At 40.5% G+C, this 20,761-nt stretch overlaps 1 protein-coding gene across 2 annotated transcripts in view; it reads left to right on the top strand.

Moving 5' to 3' along the window:
- Window positions 1–20,418, top strand: part of nrg3b (neuregulin 3b) — a 180,041-nt gene extending 159,623 nt beyond the window's left edge. For both annotated transcript variants that reach the window (XM_034118875.1, XM_034118874.1), the window contains 5 exons: window positions 3,181–3,283; window positions 5,521–5,647; window positions 11,005–11,114; window positions 15,453–15,635; window positions 19,225–20,418. In XM_034118875.1, coding sequence (XP_033974766.1) covers window positions 3,181–3,283; window positions 5,521–5,647; window positions 11,005–11,114; window positions 15,453–15,635; window positions 19,225–19,969 — 1,268 coding nt within the window. In that variant the 3' untranslated portion in view covers window positions 19,970–20,418. The remainder of the gene's footprint in view (window positions 1–3,180; window positions 3,284–5,520; window positions 5,648–11,004; window positions 11,115–15,452; window positions 15,636–19,224) is intronic.
- The last annotated feature ends 343 nt before the right edge of the window (window positions 20,419–20,761 follow it).

Genomic DNA, 20,761 nt, shown 5'->3' with positions numbered 1-20,761 from the left:
AAACAGTCAGTGAGAAAATAGCAACGTTCTGTTTGGAGTGGGATCGAGTGCAAAAAATAGGATCTTGTCTTTTGATTTTCTTGCATTTTTTGTCACCCCTGTCTCTAGAGTAGTGTGCCCTTGTGTATTTCAGGCCAAATACCCCATTTTGTCATGGATACTTTAGCATTATAGCAGTGCTTTATGGTGATGTGTAGAGTGGTTGCTATAGAATAGGTGGCCATATGGGATTGCGTTGTCCTCGTGTCAATATGACATGGCTTAGCCGACATAGCTGAGGCTGTTCAGTTCGTTCCGTGTCCCTACACCCTCTTGCATCTAATTTCAAGAATGCCTTCAAGGCATCAGGCATGAAGGGCCTGTAATGGTTTTATGCACAGACTGCATGCTGGTTTGTCCTCACAGCCATTCAGCACAGCTTTGTAGACAGCTGTTTTTATGTTCAGATTTCCAAAAAAGGCCTATTTCATCTTTCAAAAAAAAAAAGGCAGAGGCTCGTCTCAGGTGGTGCCTCGGATGAGCACAGATGATGCTGCAGCAGGGGAAGATATTTCCTATATCTTTCAAAGATGGAAACGTCAAGAGGTTATTTCACTGATGGTTAGAGGCTGCAGGGTTTACAGGGGCACGGCTATACAAGTGACACATTGCTTGTAAACAGGGCAACTTCTGTCGTTCATGTGTAAAGTGCAGCTTAAGGACATTCACTGATGTCCCTTTATGACAAATTACAGACGGACAAGAATCTGCAAGTCAGGAACTTGTTGACAGCTCCACCACTTAGGAGTATTATAATATAAGTGTCAAATATGGGAAGTGTTATGTCCTATTATGCACAATAGAGCCTGCCAGAAGTGCTGATATTATGGGCCAAAAGGGCTTATTATATTTGAAAACTTAAATCATTCAATTCCTCAGATATATATGAGGATGTTTGAGTGCATTCATATGCTATTTGACTTTAAATCGACTCGTTTGTGGTTTTATTTACTTAAAAATGTGAATTGTAGTAAATAAACTAACATTTAAAATGACTTTCATGTTGGATAAAAGTGTATTTCTCTGCTGGAAAATGAACTGGCCCAACATCTTTATCACAACTATTTTATAAACATCTCAGATGAAAACATTTTGATGTTTACATTTTATCCTTGAAATATTAATATTGGTGTTGACTATAATTTAGAACACAAATTGCCAACAAAAATAGCCACATTTTCAAAAAGTATTACTTTCAACCCAATATTATTCACATAACCACACAGTTTGCCAGTGTAAGTCAAAGTCAACTTTATTGTCAATCTTTCAGTTTGTGTGTACAGACAGAGCGATCGAAATACCGTTTCCCACAATCCCGAATATAAAAATACAAATATGTATAAAACTAATATGTAAACTAAGCAATAGAGGGTCACGGCCACGCTTGCACCATTTCTTAAATGTTCAACTCATCCTGGCTCCTTTCCACAAGAGCTGAGTGGGCAGTTTGAACTTATGATGTATACATATATTTCTCAACATATTGTATCCCCAGGATGATTTCAGATGCTATCTTGCCAGAAGTGTTCTAATATTAAAAAGGTTTTCCCGCCCTTTTGACCTCAGTTACACCATACTACCCCCTTGAATGTGTTGATGCAGCATTGATGTTCTGTAATGCAGAGGAAGAAAATGAAAGACATTGCGCACTTGGTTGCACTCCAGTGTCTGCTTCGAACACAGGAAGCTCTCCAAATGTCCCTTAAAAACAGAATTTGACGAAGTGGATAAACAAGGGTAGACAAGCAAGGATGAAGAAGACCTCCCAGGACAGTTCTCTGTTGACAGCATCAAAAGCCACAGACAAGCCCTTAAAAGGTCATGAACAGGTTGTGGGGATGTTTTCTGCACTTCACCCTGCAGTTGTCAAGTTATTGTTTATGATTGAATGAGTAATGTCACAGAAGGTTGCATTGAAGGTCATGAACAAAGTCTCCACCCTTCTGCGACAGTTTAGCCCCTGCAGGCATCGATCGAGTCTAGATAGTAACCCTTGATTTGTGAAACCCAAATTGATTGCCAGGAAGGGAATCAAGCAAGATCTTTTGAAGAGTTTCGCAAATCAAATGTTACTATCGAGGCTTGTTTGGGGAACTTCAGAGATTTTTCTGAAGTTTCCGTGTAGCCACCAGACGTCCGGGCCAAAACGTCCTACTCCATACGTCCTAAATGTTAATGTTCAAACAACTTGAGACGCGAGGATGGAGTTGAAAGACGACGTCTATACCCAGTTTTATTTTCACAAGTGGCCAGTTTACACACAGTTAACATATTATTTCTGCTAAAACCAAATCAAAACTAATATCCAATAGGTCCTGAGATTACATTTTCGCCTTTTTTGGCCTTCACACAGACTGTGTACCTGCTCAAGCATGATTGCCTACATACAGAAACCAATCTTCACCTACAGATTTCAGTTTTATAGTGATGAGGTCATGAATTTTAGCGGGACATAGAGGTTCCTCCAACTCTCCACACTAGTTGTAAAACGTATTTTCTTGCTTACTTTGACCACTAAACGATGTAATTGAATGCAGTGCCTCCACACTCTGCGGGATGAACCATTGTAAGTTGTGCAGAACCACAATTCATCTGCTCTGTCAGACTGCTGGGATCAACTGCTACTTGTCCCAGCTGCCTGTGACCTTAAGCCTCTGCTGCTGATCTACAAGGGTCTGACAAGAAGCTCCGGGAGCGCTCATTTGCTGCTAATTCCCTGTCGCCATCAGTCTCCGAAAATGCTGACACACATACAGTTCATGCACGCGCGCAAAACATGCACGGGGTGGCCCCTGCTGTGCAGACAGTCCATCGGGGTTGCCTGCTGGGTTTTGTCTGAACGAAATGATTATCACACTTCAGTTAGCACATGTCACTGAGCCCTGCCTGTGTCTGCCTTGTCCCTATCCCATGCTCAAACACTGACATTTACTGACAGCAGCATCGGTCGCTTTATGCTAATACAGATTGTGGGTGGATGTGTGTGTATGTGGCAGTTTTTGAGCGTCCATCTGCCGTTTGTGTGAGCTCAGTATGTTGATTCTTGATCTGTTTCTTTCTCCCTGATCAATCACAGCCCATATTTTGTGTGTCAAAGAACAAATTCAATGGCCTGAACTGTGTTTTTTTTTCCTTCCGCAGAGAGTGGTGACACTTACCAGAGGCAGGTGCTGTCCATCTTCAGCATTGCCTCAGGGATCTGTCTTCTTGGAGTGGCATGTATGGCTCTCTACCGCCGCAACAAGTGAGTGATGCCAGCCAGCACCACATTAGTAGAGTATGCCCCCGGCTGTGCCGAAAGAGCACTTTACTATCATGGCATGGAGCCCGATGACATTCTAAGTGTGAGTCAGCTAGAGGATGTTTTAGCAGGGCATCAAATCCAAATTGTGTAGGGTGCATTTGGGACACATACTCATGTAAGATTTATTCGGAAAGCGGTTTCAGCGAGCAGGTGTGTCACAAAATGCTCCTCACAAAACGAAACACACAGATAGGGCAAGAGCTAGACCATGTTCAAAAAGCCATTAGACACTAAGCGCGTGTGCGTACGTTCCAATCCCGACTGGGTGAGAGGGGTACCAGGCAGCACGAAAGCCGGCCTGCCAAAGTCAATTACTCACTGCAAGGAAAAATAAAGAAAACCAATGTAGACAAAGTAAAAGTAATGGCAGTGTAAAAAGGGAGTTAATGTAGTGTTGATTAAATTGGTCCTGATAAAAAAAAATGGGTTTCATTTCAGTACTGGAGTGCTCTAAGATGCGTCTGTCGGACAGCATGACCAGAGAGTCCTGGCTCAGCAGTAGAATAAATGTACTGGAAATTATCCAAACACATAGTCGTTGTTGAATTGAATTTATTTTCCCTGAATGTTTGGTGACAGTGTAGCTTTACATGCAATAAACTTAAGTGTATTCTGCTCCTCAGGCTTTTTGCATCAGTACTTCACTGAGAAGATTAACCAGTAGTGCTTCCTTGATAGTGTTTAATACAGAAGAGAAAGAGATAAAAAAGTAACTTGTACATTTTCAAACACTAAAAAGATATGAAAATCAAAGCCAAGTTAATGAATGGTTATAATTTGTAGTAATTATGCAGGATACAGAATGGGGAATACATAGAACTACATAGTGGGTGAAATATCCACCATCAGTTGCTGATTATCATGGATTAGACTATGAAATTAGCTAAGTAATAACTACTGTACTAAATACAGCATAGTGTATTAAGATTATATATTAAATGATGGTGGATTGAAGGTACTTGAAATGACCAGGAAAAGCCAGCAAATTGTTACTTTACGGCTTTCTCTGTTAGATACTGTTTTTAAATAGTTAGTAACCAACAACAACATCCATTTTCTTTGTTTCTTTTCTTAATATGAGCTTCTTTTAAATCTGGAAAAATTAAGCCTGCGGCCTCATTTGCAGATAAAGTATAGTATTTAAGAATGATCATTTAATGGCAATTTAACATCTAATTTGAGAGTCTTAAGCATAAATTATTTTCTTCTTTTTATTCAATCAAAGTTTAAAAACACTGTCAATTTAGTTTTCCGTGTCCCATTTTTTTCCCCCTAAGAGTTCCTTTTATTTCTAATCATGGAATGGATTGCAGGCGATTATACTGTACGGGTGAAAACATTTCAGTTATCTCCTGAAGCAGCACAGTCTGCTTAAGACTTCAGTATTACATGGATACATTAAAACCTAACAGGCACCATCGATTTTGACATGTTCACTTCACAGCTTTCCATTATGAATGCATTATATATCCATTAAAACATCCAGCCATAACTGTTTCTCGTAGTCTCCCTCTTCAAAGTGAAGTTCGAAACTCTTGAGTCTCTGGAGGTATTTCTGGAAAATCTCTGTCTTGCTTTTGTTCTTTTCTCAGAATATTATCACAAAGGCATGTAATGGACGTTTCATGGTACATTGACTTAATTACATTTTCACTTGTACAAGACATCTTCTCTCCTAATGCTATTTCTGTAACCAGCGCTTCAACACCATCAAACCTTTACTGTTACAGCTCCCGGGAAAAAAAATGTCCACATCTGAGTTGCAAGTTCAACGCCACTCAGTCTCCTTAACCTTTCAAGGCCGTCATACATTAACAATGTTTGACACATGTTGTTAGATCGTTGTAGTATCGCCCTAAGATATGTTATGTGTGTGTGAGTTATTATGTGGCTGTTTTCACACACAAACAGCAAATGATGTGTCAGGAATTAAAAGCCATCGGTTCAATAAATATAATCACCTATTGTTGTCACATATGTGTTTAAAGAGCGGGTCAAGTGGGTCATAAGAATCAATGATTGAAGCAAAAGCTGTTATCATTTCAGAAAAGGCAGGAAACACATTGACCTCAGCAAACTGCTAATAGTGTAGTTCACCGCCATGGTCATTTTAATTGTAGCCTATTATGTATTCTTCACGATTCCCTCTTTCTCACTGCTCTTGTTTTTGTCCGCAGAAGACACAGGGAAAAACTCCAGGCTCATTTCTCCGATAGCCGCAGCCTGAGGGACTGCAGTGTCAACGCCTCTGGCCTCATGTCCAAATCTGCTCCCAGGCTCCAGTACAGCCTTCAACTCCAGAAGGTGAGTCTTTACCTGCTATTGATTTACTTCCTGGTCATGTCTTTATCATCATTATGATCATTTTAATATGTATAGTACTTCTCTAAAAACAGTTTAGAGTGCTTGACAGGTTGATGTACGAGGGGCTTCTTAATAATCTCTCTACTGGCTCAAGCCTTTTTGTTCACAGTCGTGTCTGACGGGCTAAGAGACAGTGGGGAATTAGAGTTTCAAATGAGTGCATCACGTGGTACAGGAAAATCTGCTTGTCATTCCTGTGAAAAACTGTAGATTGGAAGTTCTGTGGCATATCACGGTTCCTGTATTCGACATGTAAGCACAGCACTAGTACTGTATAGTAGGCAAATGCTCTTAAATGACACACTACTGCTGGTATTTTAAGACTGAGAGTGCTAAAACTGTATTTTGGTGCATATACTTGTTGTAAAATTAGATTTTTGTAAATGGAAAAACCTTTTGGAACAGAGGTTAAAAATGTTCTGCAGGATATAGAGGTTTGTGCCAAATGTAATTGTCACCTCAGCTCAGAAAATGATAAGAAAAACTAAATTGTCTGATTAAATGATTGATTAATGAAGAAACAAACATTTGAAGAGAGATCAAAATGATCGTAAGGAGAACGATTTGATTTGAGCAACTGTTTCTCGTAATGAAAAACCACCAAGTCATGGATGAAGGGAAATAAATGAATGGCATGGTGTAGAAAGAAAAAGCGTCTTGAAATTAATTAAAAGCCACCGCTGCAGCAGAGAGAACTGACCCAGGCTCTCACAGCAGAGCAGGTGGAGGATGTAGATGGCTCTGATAATGCTGATCTCTTCTCAGAATCCCAAGGTAATTGCAGCCTAATACACACTTATAAAGATCTCATCAAAAGAGAGCCATCGCCATAACGCATTAGCACTTCCCTGAATGCACCCTCTTTGTTGGGTGTGAGGGAAAATGCTCACATATTACGTCAATGTTTTTTTTCTCCTTCCTCGGATGCTAATTGTTGTTTTTGAGATTCAGTGTGCATCCCTCTCATTGTTTGAGGAAGTTATACGCACCACTGCTTTGCTACCATATGCATATGCTAATGTACACCTGCTCTACAAAGATGTGGAAATCTCCAGGTGACACTGATCCTCACAAATTGCAAGAACATAAATAAATACTTCACATCTTCTGCAATTTGCATGATTCTCACTTAAATATGTATGTGTGTAGGCAGGGAGATAACATACTTTACTGGATTCAGAACAGAGGGTGGTCCCAGTTGATAACGGTCACGTTTACCTTAGACACAGTTGTGTTTGTTGCTGTCCTCATTCAGGTTTGGCCTTGTTCTGCCATTTATGAGTTGCCAAATGTAGTCTTACGGACACTGTTAAATAATTCAACAGAGTCTACTGTCACCCACCCGAACAAGCAGCCCTATATACTAGATATAATGCTGTCAGGGTGACACTGCAAATTATGGCTTTGAGCAGCTAAAAAGTCGTACAACATTTGATTTTAAAGTTGGAATGCTTTCATAATAAGACATGCACATGATTTCACTTCTGCACAGATATACTCCTAACGGAAACCCTCCGCTGACACAAAACCAGCCTCAGCACATCTGAGCCAAGTTTAGTGTATTTCAGTCAGGCACATGCCTATTGTCCCATCGCACAATAGCAGGCTATTATATTACCACCACGGCTGTGAGAATATGGTGACAGGATTGTATAAGGGCTCGGCATGCATTGAAACCCCATATCCAGCCCCAAAATGCTTTCAGAGCTGGACACACGGAGGAAGCCAGGTGGAAGACAAAACTAAAAGACAGTGATAACACCAAAACACGGAAACACAAGCTATAATAGAACAATGTGAGGGAAGCTTAAGGTGGGATGTGAACGATCACTCGCTATAACCACCCAGGAGGGGCTGCACAGACCGAGGAAAGATTAACAAGTGAAACCCATTTTTCCACGGATTTGACACAGCGACCCCACACCACTGATTTTCTCCACCCACTCTCAACCATGTAGGGAAAAGACATGGTGCAGTCCTACAAGTTCTCTGGGTTTTTCTTTAAAGGGTAATTTAGACAAAATGTACAAGGAAAAAAAACTCTACAGAGAAGAACAGAGCACAGTGTTCAAAGAGGCTCAAAAACATTTGCTGCATAACTACCCTCCATCAGAACACAGTGGTTTTCTTCTGAGGCTGTAAGTATGAGGATGAGCTCGGTGAGCCGTGACCAACAGGCTGGCTCTGTCGAGGAAGGTGCAGAGGGGAGGATGAAACTAAAGACCATTTGAGTGTCTTCCACACCCCTCTATGATAAACTGATGTGCTACTCGAGTATCTTTAACCGCCCGAAAAATGTGTGCACTCCCTGAGCTCAAGCGCTGTAAACTAAGACCTTTTCCCTCAAGGTGTGCAGAGAACGCATAGACCTATATGCTGACATCATTGTTACACAATGCCTCCTGCAGCAGAGTCTAAACCAACTCGGGTTACGAAACTTATGGCACCCCTTTTTAAAATAGACACATGTTTACTCTACAGCCATGAACTATAGGCAAGGCAAGTTTATTTATATAGCACTTTTCAACACAAGGCAATTCAAAGTGCTTTACACACATGAAAGAAATTAGGAGCATAAAACACATTAGAAACATTAAAAAGCAAAGATAATAAAACATGAATAACACAGGTACATGAATACAAGTTACAGTGCAGTGTAAGATGTGAATAGTTCAATTAAAAGTTGTGGCAAAAAGAAAGTCTTCAGCCTGGATTTAAAAGTAGTAAGAGTTGCAGGTTTCTGGTAGTTTGTTCCAGATATTTGACAATATCCCTCGCCAAATTCTCACATTCCTCTACCCCTAGTCTTCCCGTGAAATGATAGTTATTTTGACAGTTTTCTAAGCTTAACCTATACATTAACGCCTGACTTCTCTGCCCACATGCCCCGCCTCGTGCAGCATTTTAGCATATTTATATGATTCTCTTCCATCTGTCAGCACAAATACCTACACTTATTTACACATCTGGGAGTATTCCTGTGCAACAAATGTTCCCTCTATCTGTACATCCAAACTTAAATAGCTTAAATAGTTAATTGCACACGCTCCTGCACTTAATTCTATATACGCAGCGATGCAAACCGCTTTATATATGAGTCATCTATAGTATAACTTGTTTCAAGGAACTTTTAATGAAAATTGGGTAGTTAAACAACTCACATTCTACTGAGAGTTGTGTTATCAACATCTCTGTGGCATAGAAGTGTCAACTAAAAAGAGATAGGGTATGCCCCGATGAGACACACTGCAGCGAAGCAGACATGCACCAACATGAAGGAATAGGGGCACACATGCTGGAAGGACAAGACGAGGAGAACTCAATTCCCTTCTGCCGGAAGCTGGAAGTTACCAACTAGCCTCACTCTAAGAAGAGACTGGGTCACCCTCAGGAATGATGTAAGGCTTTATGAATACTTTATGTGCTCAGAGAATGGTAAGGGCCATAGAAAAAAGCCTTGTGTACCAAAATCCACAGAAATAGGACTTTAGAATATTTTAATCAAAGCTCGTGGGTTCCACAAGGCTTTGTTCTGTTGGACCAAAGTCAGTTTTACACTCTGATGTCATCTTTCTACAAGACATGACTTGCAGTACACCAAGAAAGCACACATTCTTAGAAACCAAAGGCTTTTTCTTATGTTGTTTGTGAATATGTTATCAGAATGTATTTGTGTTGTTTTATGAACTCAAGTGAAAGGTTTTATAAACAGGCATTGGGGATGAACTGCTCTCCTTTTGAATATTGTTTTAAATATGAGAAAGTATCAAATATGAATGAGCTGAAGTGTGTGTGCATGAAACTATGCCTCTTGAAAAAGTTGCTTTAAAAAGAAAACCTGAAGGCACAGTGCCATGAGAGAATTAACCACATTAGCCAGTTGTTCAGAGTGTTGTGACAGCGGGGGGGATGATATGAAAGCTTCTGTAGGTAGATCCATTAATAAAAGGACAGGCCGCTGCAGCTTGATCATTAATAACGCTGTCAACAGACACAATGCTAATGTGCATGTCGGCAATGTACAATTCTAGAACAGCCGATTAACATTTTGGTCAGGTAGAACAGAAATTGTGTTAGCTGTCAGTGTTAGTCACATTTACACGTTGCTCGGTTGGAGCACTAAACTGCATCTGCTGCTGGTTTGTGCCCAAGGAATGTCCCTCATGAAGAATGGTCAAATATCCCATTATTCCGGGTTCAGGACCTGCGATTTGATGGTAATCCAAGGAGGGTCAATGCCTGCTCTCAATGCATTGGTTTGCCATTCTTCTTATGTAGTTGATAGTCACCATATTGATAGATTTTTCTCTGGCTTTCACAAGTGGCATAAAACAAGGCAAAAGTGAGATAGGAGGGAACAAGTGAAATGGGATATGCCACACAGGTCTGCCATTGTCTGCCACAAGCTATTTATTTTATCCCCGGACATAGATATCATCCTCTGGGAAAGTTTGCCACGGTAATTGTTCCAGAAAGTGAGGCGTTCTCCACCTGCAGGGTATATGAGAGGGTGGGCAAAAATGATCCCGTTTTCTTGCACAACTTGTCAACAGCAGTAACAGCTCCCTCTGGGAGTCAGGGGTATATGGGAGAAAAAGAGGCTTATCACGCATGGGACCCCTGAACTGGCTCCAAGTCACATGCAGTTGCTTTAATGATGTAAAGTCAGAGAGAAAGAAAGGGCAGCACAGGAAATACTGTAACTGGAAAACAGAATTATCTCATGACTCTCAGAGGGGGTCTCTCAGGGTTGCTGTGCCAGAGCGCTGTCTGGGGCTTGTTGTGAGATAATAGTGTTCATTTTGATCATAATAAAGGGAAAGAATTGAGGGGGGAAATTCTTTAGGAAACCATTAATGTAATCTTGTGTGGGATTAATTCTTTAGTATGGCAGGAGTGCAATGAGGGCCATGCTGGAGTTTATTCACCAAGCGTCCCCTCTTAATCTGCCGTTTAAAATGTAAAGTGTAATTAAAGACACTCTGCCTCACTGAGGGGGGGGTGAACATCCTGACTAGGGACTCAAACCTGAGTGGGGACTCGCTGTTAAGCCACATACATATCCCCCGCATTATGTATTATACCCACGGCTTATATTCTTTGTTGACTTACATAATCACTTACACCTGACTGTCTTGTTGTTGATTGCGATCTTTATAACAAATGAATGCAACTACAATAAAGAAACTAAATGTCTGTCACATAGTTCAACGATCATTTTGAAGATGCATCCTGAAGCCACAATTACCATGTTTTATTACCTGCTGATGTACTATTCGTCTTCATTTTTTTTGCAGGGATGCAGTTCTCATGGATCGTCCGTTAAGGGCAGCAGCGTGGCACCGGGCACATCGACAGCAGCCCCCCCTCTTCTCAGCAGAGCGCTGTCTAAAGGGAAACGCTTCAGGTGACATGTGACATCCTCTTATTTCCTGTTTCATACCTCTCACTAAATCCAGATACAAGAGGCAGCCAAGTGAGAAATGAAATCATCCAGCAACATGGGAGAAGATACCGAGCACATTATAAACAGATCATTTGTAAAAATTGGTGATTTATGGTGATTATAATCATCAGCCACCCTATTAATATACATCTTGGATACATTGCAAGCTTTGTCTGTGTGCATAACAGAATCACACGTTGTATAGGGGGATTATTGGTTTAGCTTGCTTAATTACATTTATATTAGATTCTTTCAATATAGTTGGAAAAGAGGATGTCTTTATTGACATGACGGGTAGATAAAATGAGTCATTAAATGTGTGCTCAGGCAAATTCGGAATTGACTTCTTGCAGACTGGAAGGCAAGAGGAGACGGAAGAGAAGTGCATTTGAATTTGCAGAGTTAAACATTGATCAGACACATTTTCTCTCATGCCAGCCTTTAAATGACAGCAAAAGTCAACAGAATTGACAACATTTTGCAGGGACGAATCTCATTTACGGTTGTGATCACAGCAGTGAGAATTAATTGCTGTCATTTTAAATCCTCAGAAGAACACAGGGATGTTTTTAGAGCATGCTTCAATGGCCCTACACATATCTGGAATGTTTACAGAAAAGCTTCATTTGCTTTGATGATATGTGTGCAGGCACAATTTGAAAGTTAATGACATTCAGTCACACAACATGCAAGATGTCATTACTCAAAAATGTATTTCCCTTAGCACCAATTCCACTCATTTTTGGTAAATCGCTAATTGATTGCTGGTAAATGTCGATCTCTCCTCGAATATTACAATTTTAGGCAGCATTGGAAGCATCTGTGGTTTAGAGCTGCAACTTTTCAGAGAACAAAACGCTCCACACATGTATTTAAGGTCTTATTACATGCTGGGTGTGTTATATAAGCTTTCAGAACTATGTCGGGAGAACATACTGTACAGTACAGGATATACAGTGATTAGAGGCCGTGATGTTTGCAGAGAGAGGCGGGTGTGCTTGTGTGTGCAGGCAGTGGGGGATTTCAGATGTCTATAGTTGACTATGATGACAACTTCAGTGAAGCCTCCACTGATGCGGCAGTTGTTCTTTGTTTTAATGGGCTGCTGCTGTCTCCTAAAGGTTGTCATGTGTGTCTGCAGAGATGGTGCTGGCTTTTTAATCTCCACAGTGTCATGCAGGTGCTTCACGGAGAGCAGCTGACAGTCAATCATCTGTTCAGCTTGTTCTCAGAGCCGGACGAGGCAGGGGAGAACTAGACGGTGATGGATGATGTTGAGATGCTTTCAGCTATTGACCTGAGAAAAGAGGACCACATTTTGAGCTATCAGGAGAAATGCCCTATAGTGCATGTCAATAGGGCCCATAAATATCGCTGCAGAAGGTTACTTGTGTATCCCGGGAGTTGGTATGAGCATGTGCAGATTGATTCACATGCATGGATGCACAGTATATGTGTCGGACTGGGATTTGGCATCAACGATTAAGACATCATATACAGTAACATCAGTGAAAATATAGACATAGCCTGGTCTGAAACCAAAAGGAATAACAGTCTGTTGGGATGCACTTAGTCATGTGTGCGCTTTGAGCTTAACGCTTATAATAGCAGGCTAACATGTTTTAAATTATGATGCAGAAAGAACTTCTAACTCCAATGGGAATAATAGTTTTGCGGGTATTTGGTTATGTTTGACGCCATGGTGGAGCTAAAAGTGTTAAAAGCCGTTTAGATTAGTTGTACTCTCTCATTAAAACGTGCAGAAATGTTCTTAATTTGCACACAAAATAAGTCCACATGCAAAATAACCTCCAATTCATGACACGTGACATTGCCAATGTAGTTTTACGACTGCATAAACTGAATGTCACTAAATCAGATTCATTTTAATTTGACATGCAATTGCCCACTATTAGCAATCAGCTTACACCCCTATACAAGGAAATACATTTTTGTAGATGTTTGTGATGGAGAGAGTGTTGATATTGCTATAAGAGAGAGATAGTGCCCACAATACGTTTTTCAGTTTAGGATTTTCAGCACTGACCATTGGCTGCATTTGCACAATTTCATGGTACTAGAGATTGTTGTGGGTAGCCATCATCATAAGTACTGTTTGTGAATGAGGCCCATTGTCTGTAAACCAACATGTAATTGCAATCCATCAAGTGGTTGTTGAGATTTGTTCTCGATCAAAGACTGACTTTTCTGGCATCATATTTCGGGCATTTATGAATTGACACTTTCTATATAGAATAGTGCTTGGTGAAGAAATCTTTCATTTCATCTCCAATGTTGGTAAGTACTGAATGAACTAGCCAGTACCGCTCTCTCTGTTCAGTCTGTTCTCAAGCATATTTTCAAATTGCCTTGCCAGCTAAATCTGATGGAAATAGCTCCGTCCAAGTCAATGCATAATCACCACACTGCCAGTACTCAATCAATGTTTTCATTTGTGCTATTGTTGAATTTGATAAATCACCAAGTTTATATTGTCTTGATTGGATTATGAGGACATTGTAAGCTAATCAATGTGCACAAATTGAGTCAGTGAGCATGAATTTTTAACATGCTGACATGTGGTTCTGTGGAAAAGTGTTTGTCACATAACGTCATTCTCCATATTCCTGTCTCTTCTGTCTAAAAGAAGCACAAACATAGAAGAAGTCATTAGAATGTTTGCTGTAGAAGTCTAGCAAAACCCATTTAACATCAGGAGGCTGTACATGTTTGTAGTGAATGGAGATAAGCCGTGGCCTTTTAATTTCAGACCTTTAACATTTGACTTTCAATAATTACAACCGCCTGGTGATATAATTCACAAAAACATATTTGATTTTTCCAGCTTTCGGTTAATCCTAATTAAAATAATCTGCATACCAATAGCCCAAAAAAATGACATAATTCAGCTTTATTCATATCAACTTTTTACAACATCAGACGATGCATACGCTAATGCTGGCAAACTCTAGATCTGACATTAGCCATGCTTATTGTTCCACAGACACGGACATTTGGAAATGATTATTTAACTGAATCATTTTTCCACAGCGTTGCAGTAAGCTTTTAATTGATAACCAGTCGTCTACTGGAATGCTTAGTTTGCTGCATGAATTAAAAGCATTGTGGCAGTTCAAGTAAAGGACAAGCTAGAAAATATTTGCACATCCACTGACCTATTGTTCACAAAATAAACATAAGCAGGTGATGAAAAAGGCTGCCACGCTGACATGTATTAAAAATAAAACTGAAAATGATATATATATTTCATAATCCCACACCTTCTGTGGGAGTTGTATTTCTCTTGCTATGTATTGTAATATAGTGATGTATAACTTTGATTCACATTTGATGTCATGGCTTTAATGCTGCAGAAGTGCATGGATGTGCTTTGAAGTCGACCACCTGCTGCCTCCAGAACAATTTAAAAACAGTGTGCCTCGGCAGGAAGCACAGGCTTTAAAGAGGGTAGCAGGATGTAGATTTGTTCTCGTTGAAAAAGGAAGAAATGTGACCTTGCATATTTATTTCATCAACAGTGTCAAAATCAAGTAGGCAGGTCACAAAGAGAAACATTTCAGTTTTGTTCCAGAAGCACATTCAAGCTTTGTGGCTCTGCAGATGTCGGTTGTTCATGGTCATTCAGGGTCCCCAGAGGATGAATGATTAACGTGATTCTCTTACTATTCTCCTCTAAAGCTACCATGAGGTTTACATGTATCTTGTGGTAAAAGATATTCAATGTCAAAAGAGGATTCATTGCACTGACGTTGGTGATATTTTTGACTTAAAGTAGCCCCATCAACAGGTCAACATGTCCCCAATTCTTTGATTTATGATCAAACACAATATCTGCAAAACTAACTCCAATGAACCCCAGCTGTGCTTTATTTATCTTTTTAATTAACAAATGTTATTATGCTAACAGGCTCAACATAGTGAATCATACCTGCTAATCATCATCATGTTAGCATTGTCACTGTGTCATTTGCACTGCTTACTGGTAAATTACTATTCTTTTCACAACCCAATTCTAATGTTTAGACTTCAATACTAAGGTCATGAATGCACTGAGTCAATTAAGTGTGAAATATGAAGCTTTTTTCCTACTCAACACCCAACATCAAACAGCAACGTCCATCCAGTCCAGTCAATTATACATCAATGAACACAGTAGATGAGATGAGATTTGATACACTAAATGAATTAGTGAGTGCGGTTTGATTTTATGAAACTTTTTAAAGTACTGTGTTAAATCTGTAATATTCACCCTCTTTGCTGGTTTCATTCTGGTTACAGGAGTAGCTCCCTTTCTCTGAGCCCTGCCCGACAACGGAGGGAGAATAACTACTTCAGGACCCCACCCGTTTCCAGAGGAAAACATAAAATATCGACCAATCTCATTGATGGATCCAGAGGGGCTGGTCACGTCTACAAACACTTGCAGGAGGATGAGTCTACAGACATTGAGTTCATAAGAAGGTGAAGTTTGTTCTTCCTTTTGGTTAGTTTTGTCATGTTTGTTATACTGTATCCTCCCTGAGGAAATTCTCTTTGGCCCTCTATAAGCTGATATCAACCAGCCAGTGTAGTGATACTGACCTCCCGGACTAACTGGGGTTAACTTTGAGTGGCAGGAGGATAATTTGGGGAGAAGGAGTTTATGACTGAAATGCTCAGAGTTCAAATCTGAGAACTGGCTTATGAAATCTGATCAAGGGAAATAAATGAGATCTGCTGCGCCCTCCTTCAACTTGGACTGTCACAATTAATTTGGAAAACACATTTGATCCGGACCGCTCAACAGTATCATGGAGCCGGGGAAGTCCAAGAAATGAGTCTGAGTGTAATCCCTCCGTATACCAGCTATTGGGTTGATGCTGTGAATGAAAATGTATTTCATCCGCAGGGCTTTATCAGGGTTAAATGCACAACAATGGCGCCAAAGCTAATTACCAGATAATGCACAAGTTCAAAAGATGTCCAGAAATGGTTGATTTGAGATAATTATGAGCATTATGTGGAAGCCTTGTGGGTCGCATATCAAATAAATAATTACATTTTCTACCATTTACAGGATAAATATGGAGCTATTGGGTGACTGTAGCCTTCTAAAAACAAGGCTGCAAATTGAAAATGCTTAATATCGGACGTTGAGACATCTTGAGTTCTCCACATGCTCATCCTCATGTCGAGTGAGGACAGCGAGCTGCCCTATTTTCATGGCTATCACAAGTGAAGCATGTCTGCTGGCGCTGTTTCAGGAGGCATTAAAAGCAGGGAGCACTGTTGGCAGAGCCATTTCTCAAAAAGTTAGCTATCCGGGGGCTTAAAATAACTTACACATTTTTTAAGCACAGTCTTATAATGCTCAGTGGCTTGGGTTCAAAAAGATAGCGTGATGTGAAATCCTTCGCCGACACATTTGTGATCAAAGAGCCGTGTTCACCCCGTGTCCTCGAAATGGAGGTGATCCGTGTGGAAACAAAAGTATTTCACATTCAGTTCAAACTTTTCTTTTTGCCTACAGATGAATAAGATTGATTGTTAAGTAACATGCATCACAGCTTGAAAATGTTCATTGAAATGCTTGTTTCCCTAAGTTGAATAATGAATAATGTCAAGCAGTCCCGCTGGCATTTCCTCTCAAACAAGTAACACTACAAACATTGGATTAGTTTTTGTTACAGATGCAGGAGAGAGAATCTTTAAGCTTGAGTAAGGCCGTCCTATTTAGCATAGGACTCAGGAACAGCCTCATTTGCTGTCAGTGTGTGCAAATGAGCGATGGCACTGTTATCAGGAGCGTCTGTTGTTAAAGCAGTAGTGTCCCTCGTGCATTACACACACTTAGAAGTGTCTAGCGCTGTTTCTCTTCACATCCCATCCTGATTGAGCGCTACAGTGGCTTGTAAGATACACTGCAAGCTGCCAACCTCTTTATGTGACCTATTTCCATAATTTACATTTTTAAACAAAGCTCCATGGAGCTCAGCAGTTCTTTCAAATGGTTGTGCGGGGAGATCCTCCAGGAGCAGCTTCCTTCTTCACAAACACAGAATAACAAATAAACAAACGACTACAGAAACTAATGAGAATTGTTTGTTTTTTTCCAAATCACAGAGGTTTGTGAGCTTTAGGCAATTTAACCTACCACAGTGTTTAGGAGAAGAGATTCAATAAGAGGGCTCCTGATCTTCTTGGGGAGACGCTTGTACAGTTAAACTATTTTAGATCTCATTAGACATTGATAATTCCCTTGCAGATTCTTCAGTCGAGTGTATTGTTTTGGCCTTCAGGAGGTTGAAATGACGTATTTCTCGACTTACTATCCACACAACAAGCTACCAAGCTTACAGCCCCCCTCCTCCTCCTCCTCCTCCTTCTCCTCCTCCAGCCCCCACCTCTCCCTTGTTGCCATGGATACACACTCTCATCTCTGAAAATGAGAAATGGGAGGTGGAAAGGAGAGTGAGAGAACGAGAGAGGGGAAAGTGAGGAAAGAAGGGAGATTGTGCAGAGATGATGATGAGAGTGCAGCGGAGGAAAGATGGAGGCACAGAGTGCGGAGGAAAGTGTTTCAAAATGAGGAAAGAACACAGCAAACAAACAAGTGGACATGTTTTCCATTTTGAGAAAAACACATCCCCGCAGAGGATTGTCAGTTTCATTATCCCCTGTCAAAATATATATTTACCCATCGCAGATAAGGACAGAATTGAAGGCATATTTGCTATGGGAGTTATTTTTGGATATGTTTTTTGATCCGCCGGATTTACCTCCAGCTTGCATTTGCCCTTCTAATACCAAGGGAAGAGAGGGGAAAGTAATTCAATTATTTAAACTTGGTTATGCTACAAACTGTCTCTGAAGGCTGACAATAAAACTGCCTGTCTCCTAAGGCTTTGCCGGGGTGATTCTAAATATGAATTGAGTATTCAGTAACAATAATAACTCTTGTGCACACTCAACTCATACGCAAACTTACCAACTTGACTCTGGAGTTCTCTGCTCTTTCATACTGAGCATGACGCTTATGTTTCGTGATACATGAAGTCAAGTAGCATCTTCATGCCAAATACTGCTGAGATGCTCACACCCATGAATATAGCTACATTCACCTGTCAGACTATAGCCCGCCTCTGGACAAAACACCCAATAATATCAGTGACAATTGGCCTTCATTTCCGGGACCCCATGCTCTGCAGTGGTAACAGTATTTGTTCTCTCCAGATCAGATTTGCAATGATGATATTTCCTATTTCTGGTGTGATGCTATGTGAGGCACATCAATATATAGGAAATCAAATAAGCAGGAATTTGAACAATTATCCATTACTGTGCGAAACATTCAATATACTGTATATGCTCTCAATGCCACAGTCAGACAAAAATAATATATACTCGCTGATCATAACGGAAAAAATGCAATTATACTGCCAGAAATATAATAAAACTCATAAAAAAAACTGTCTCTTTCCACTGTTCCAACTATCCCCGAATCTTGTTTGAGAGTCTTAAAGAGGGACTTAATAAAAAAACAGGAAAAATAAAGTACATCTCCTATTCTAGCAGACTTTCACTGTGTTAAAAACTGCTTAAAACTTAAGCCTATTTTTGGTGGAAAAAGGGTCAATGTGTGTTCTGTGAGATTATGTATCCAAAATTAGAACACACATGTTCAAGAAGACAATTTTTTCCCCAAAAAAACTCCCACAGGCTGGGGTCAGGAATCCAGCAGCTGTGTTGCTAAAGCTTTAAATCTCCGATAAGGCAGTCATGAGAGAAGGGATTTTTCAGTTAAACATTCATGCGGAGACAATACAGACTGCTCATGCCGAGGATTATAAATAATTACACAAGATTATGAAAGAACAATACGTAAATAATAATTTGGTGGGGAAATGGAATGGTGAAAAAGCACAAAAGAAGGGCGGCTTTATCTCTGTTTTATATTCCTCACCCTTGTCTCTCCCTTAGGAAATAAGTGTCTCTGCAGAAAAGGTCACAATTTAAATGACTTGGTCTCTCTTTCTGACCCTGCCATTTCTATTCTCTCCTCTGCCTAAAGGTGTGATTCTGGGAGTGGAAAGGTTGGCCCCCTCCTGAGCAGGACTTCACTCTCCCACTTCGCAGCCAGAAAGGGATGGACCGAAGTCCCAAGCACCCGTCTGGATAAGGGAACAACCTACACTCCACCGTCCCTGTGCACCCGTTCTGTGCCAATCATCCCTTCTCTCCAAGCATGTGACCTCGAGGCGGGGAATGTGTTCACGAGTGGGCGAAACCAAGGGGGGCTACTGAAGTGGCGTCCCGCACTGGCTGGAAAGACAGCCATGCCCAAGAGCTCTTCTCCCTCTCCGCCCCGTGAGACTGTGGTTCTGGATCCTGTAGTTATGCCCCGCGGTGTTAGCCCTCCTGCCACCATCACCGTCACACTGGGGTCGGAAAAGAATCTCAGCTCCTCACAAACCGTTGAAATTACACTGGAAATAGAGCAGGAATTAAAACATAAAAGCCTTTCCACCACTATAAAAATGTTAGGGTCTCAAAGCGAGGTCCAACGCGGTGGCACAAACACTCTCGAGGCCGGAGCTGTGCAGGAGTCCGAAGGGAAAAGTGTCCAATATCCAGCCAGAGTTCTGCACACAGGCGGTGGAACCAGCGGTTTGAAGGCAGCAGGCCAAAGAGAAACCCAGGGACGGTGCCAAGGTCAGACGTCCCTCGTGTACGGAGGCGCAAACTACTCCTTGGCCACCAAAGGACCCAGCTGCAGAGGAACTGGAAATGCTTATGCCAAACCCTCTGCAAGCTGATTGGATTAACTATGTAAAGCTTCAAAAACACTGTTTCCAATAACTGTATACCTTTGCAGGTGGCAGCATCTGTGTGGCCAAACGGACCAATAACAGATGGCCGACGATTTTAAAATGAACACGAACAGATTAAACTGCAGACGGAACCAATATTGACACTGCAAAAGACTTGGAAATATAAAGAAACAAAGACAAACAAACACACATTGTGAATAAATGTGACTCAATAAGGAAAACAAAAACCGTGACTTGAGTGGGAGTTTGACTTAAACAGTGTATTGAAAAAAATGCCACTATTTAAAAAGGAGCTTCTACTTAGAAACCAAAATAGTGTGTCATCTCTATGTTGTTTCTCTATTGTAAAGAAATGAAATTATATATGTCATATAATATATGTCATATAGACGTATATATATTTGACATACAATTGTGACAAAATAAAGACTAAGATAAACCGTGTTAAATAAGGGCTTCGTTTATCTCAAATCATTTTTAATTTCATGACTTAAAGAATGTCTTTGTTTGTGTTTTTAAAATGACTTTACCGAATCACTGCACATTATTTCAGTTGTTTCTTTATCTCCATGACAACAGGTAAAGATGAGAAAAACACAATGTACTAACAAAGGCAATATCTGAGCGGAGGATAATAGTTAAAGGTTTGGAGATGGAACGCTAACACTGTTTATGGGAATTTCACCTTATACTTATTTCCCATGATGCACTTTAAACTGTATCCGTAGGCTATAAACACAAAAGGAGATTAACTGCACTGTTTGGAATTATAACAAT

Source organism: Trematomus bernacchii, unplaced genomic scaffold (assembly GCF_902827165.1).
Source record: "Trematomus bernacchii unplaced genomic scaffold, fTreBer1.1, whole genome shotgun sequence".
In the NCBI taxonomy this organism is placed as follows: Eukaryota; Metazoa; Chordata; class Actinopteri; order Perciformes; family Nototheniidae; genus Trematomus; species Trematomus bernacchii.
The sequence above is the reverse complement of the archived record's forward strand: the minus strand, read 5'-3'. Positions and strand labels throughout refer to the sequence as shown.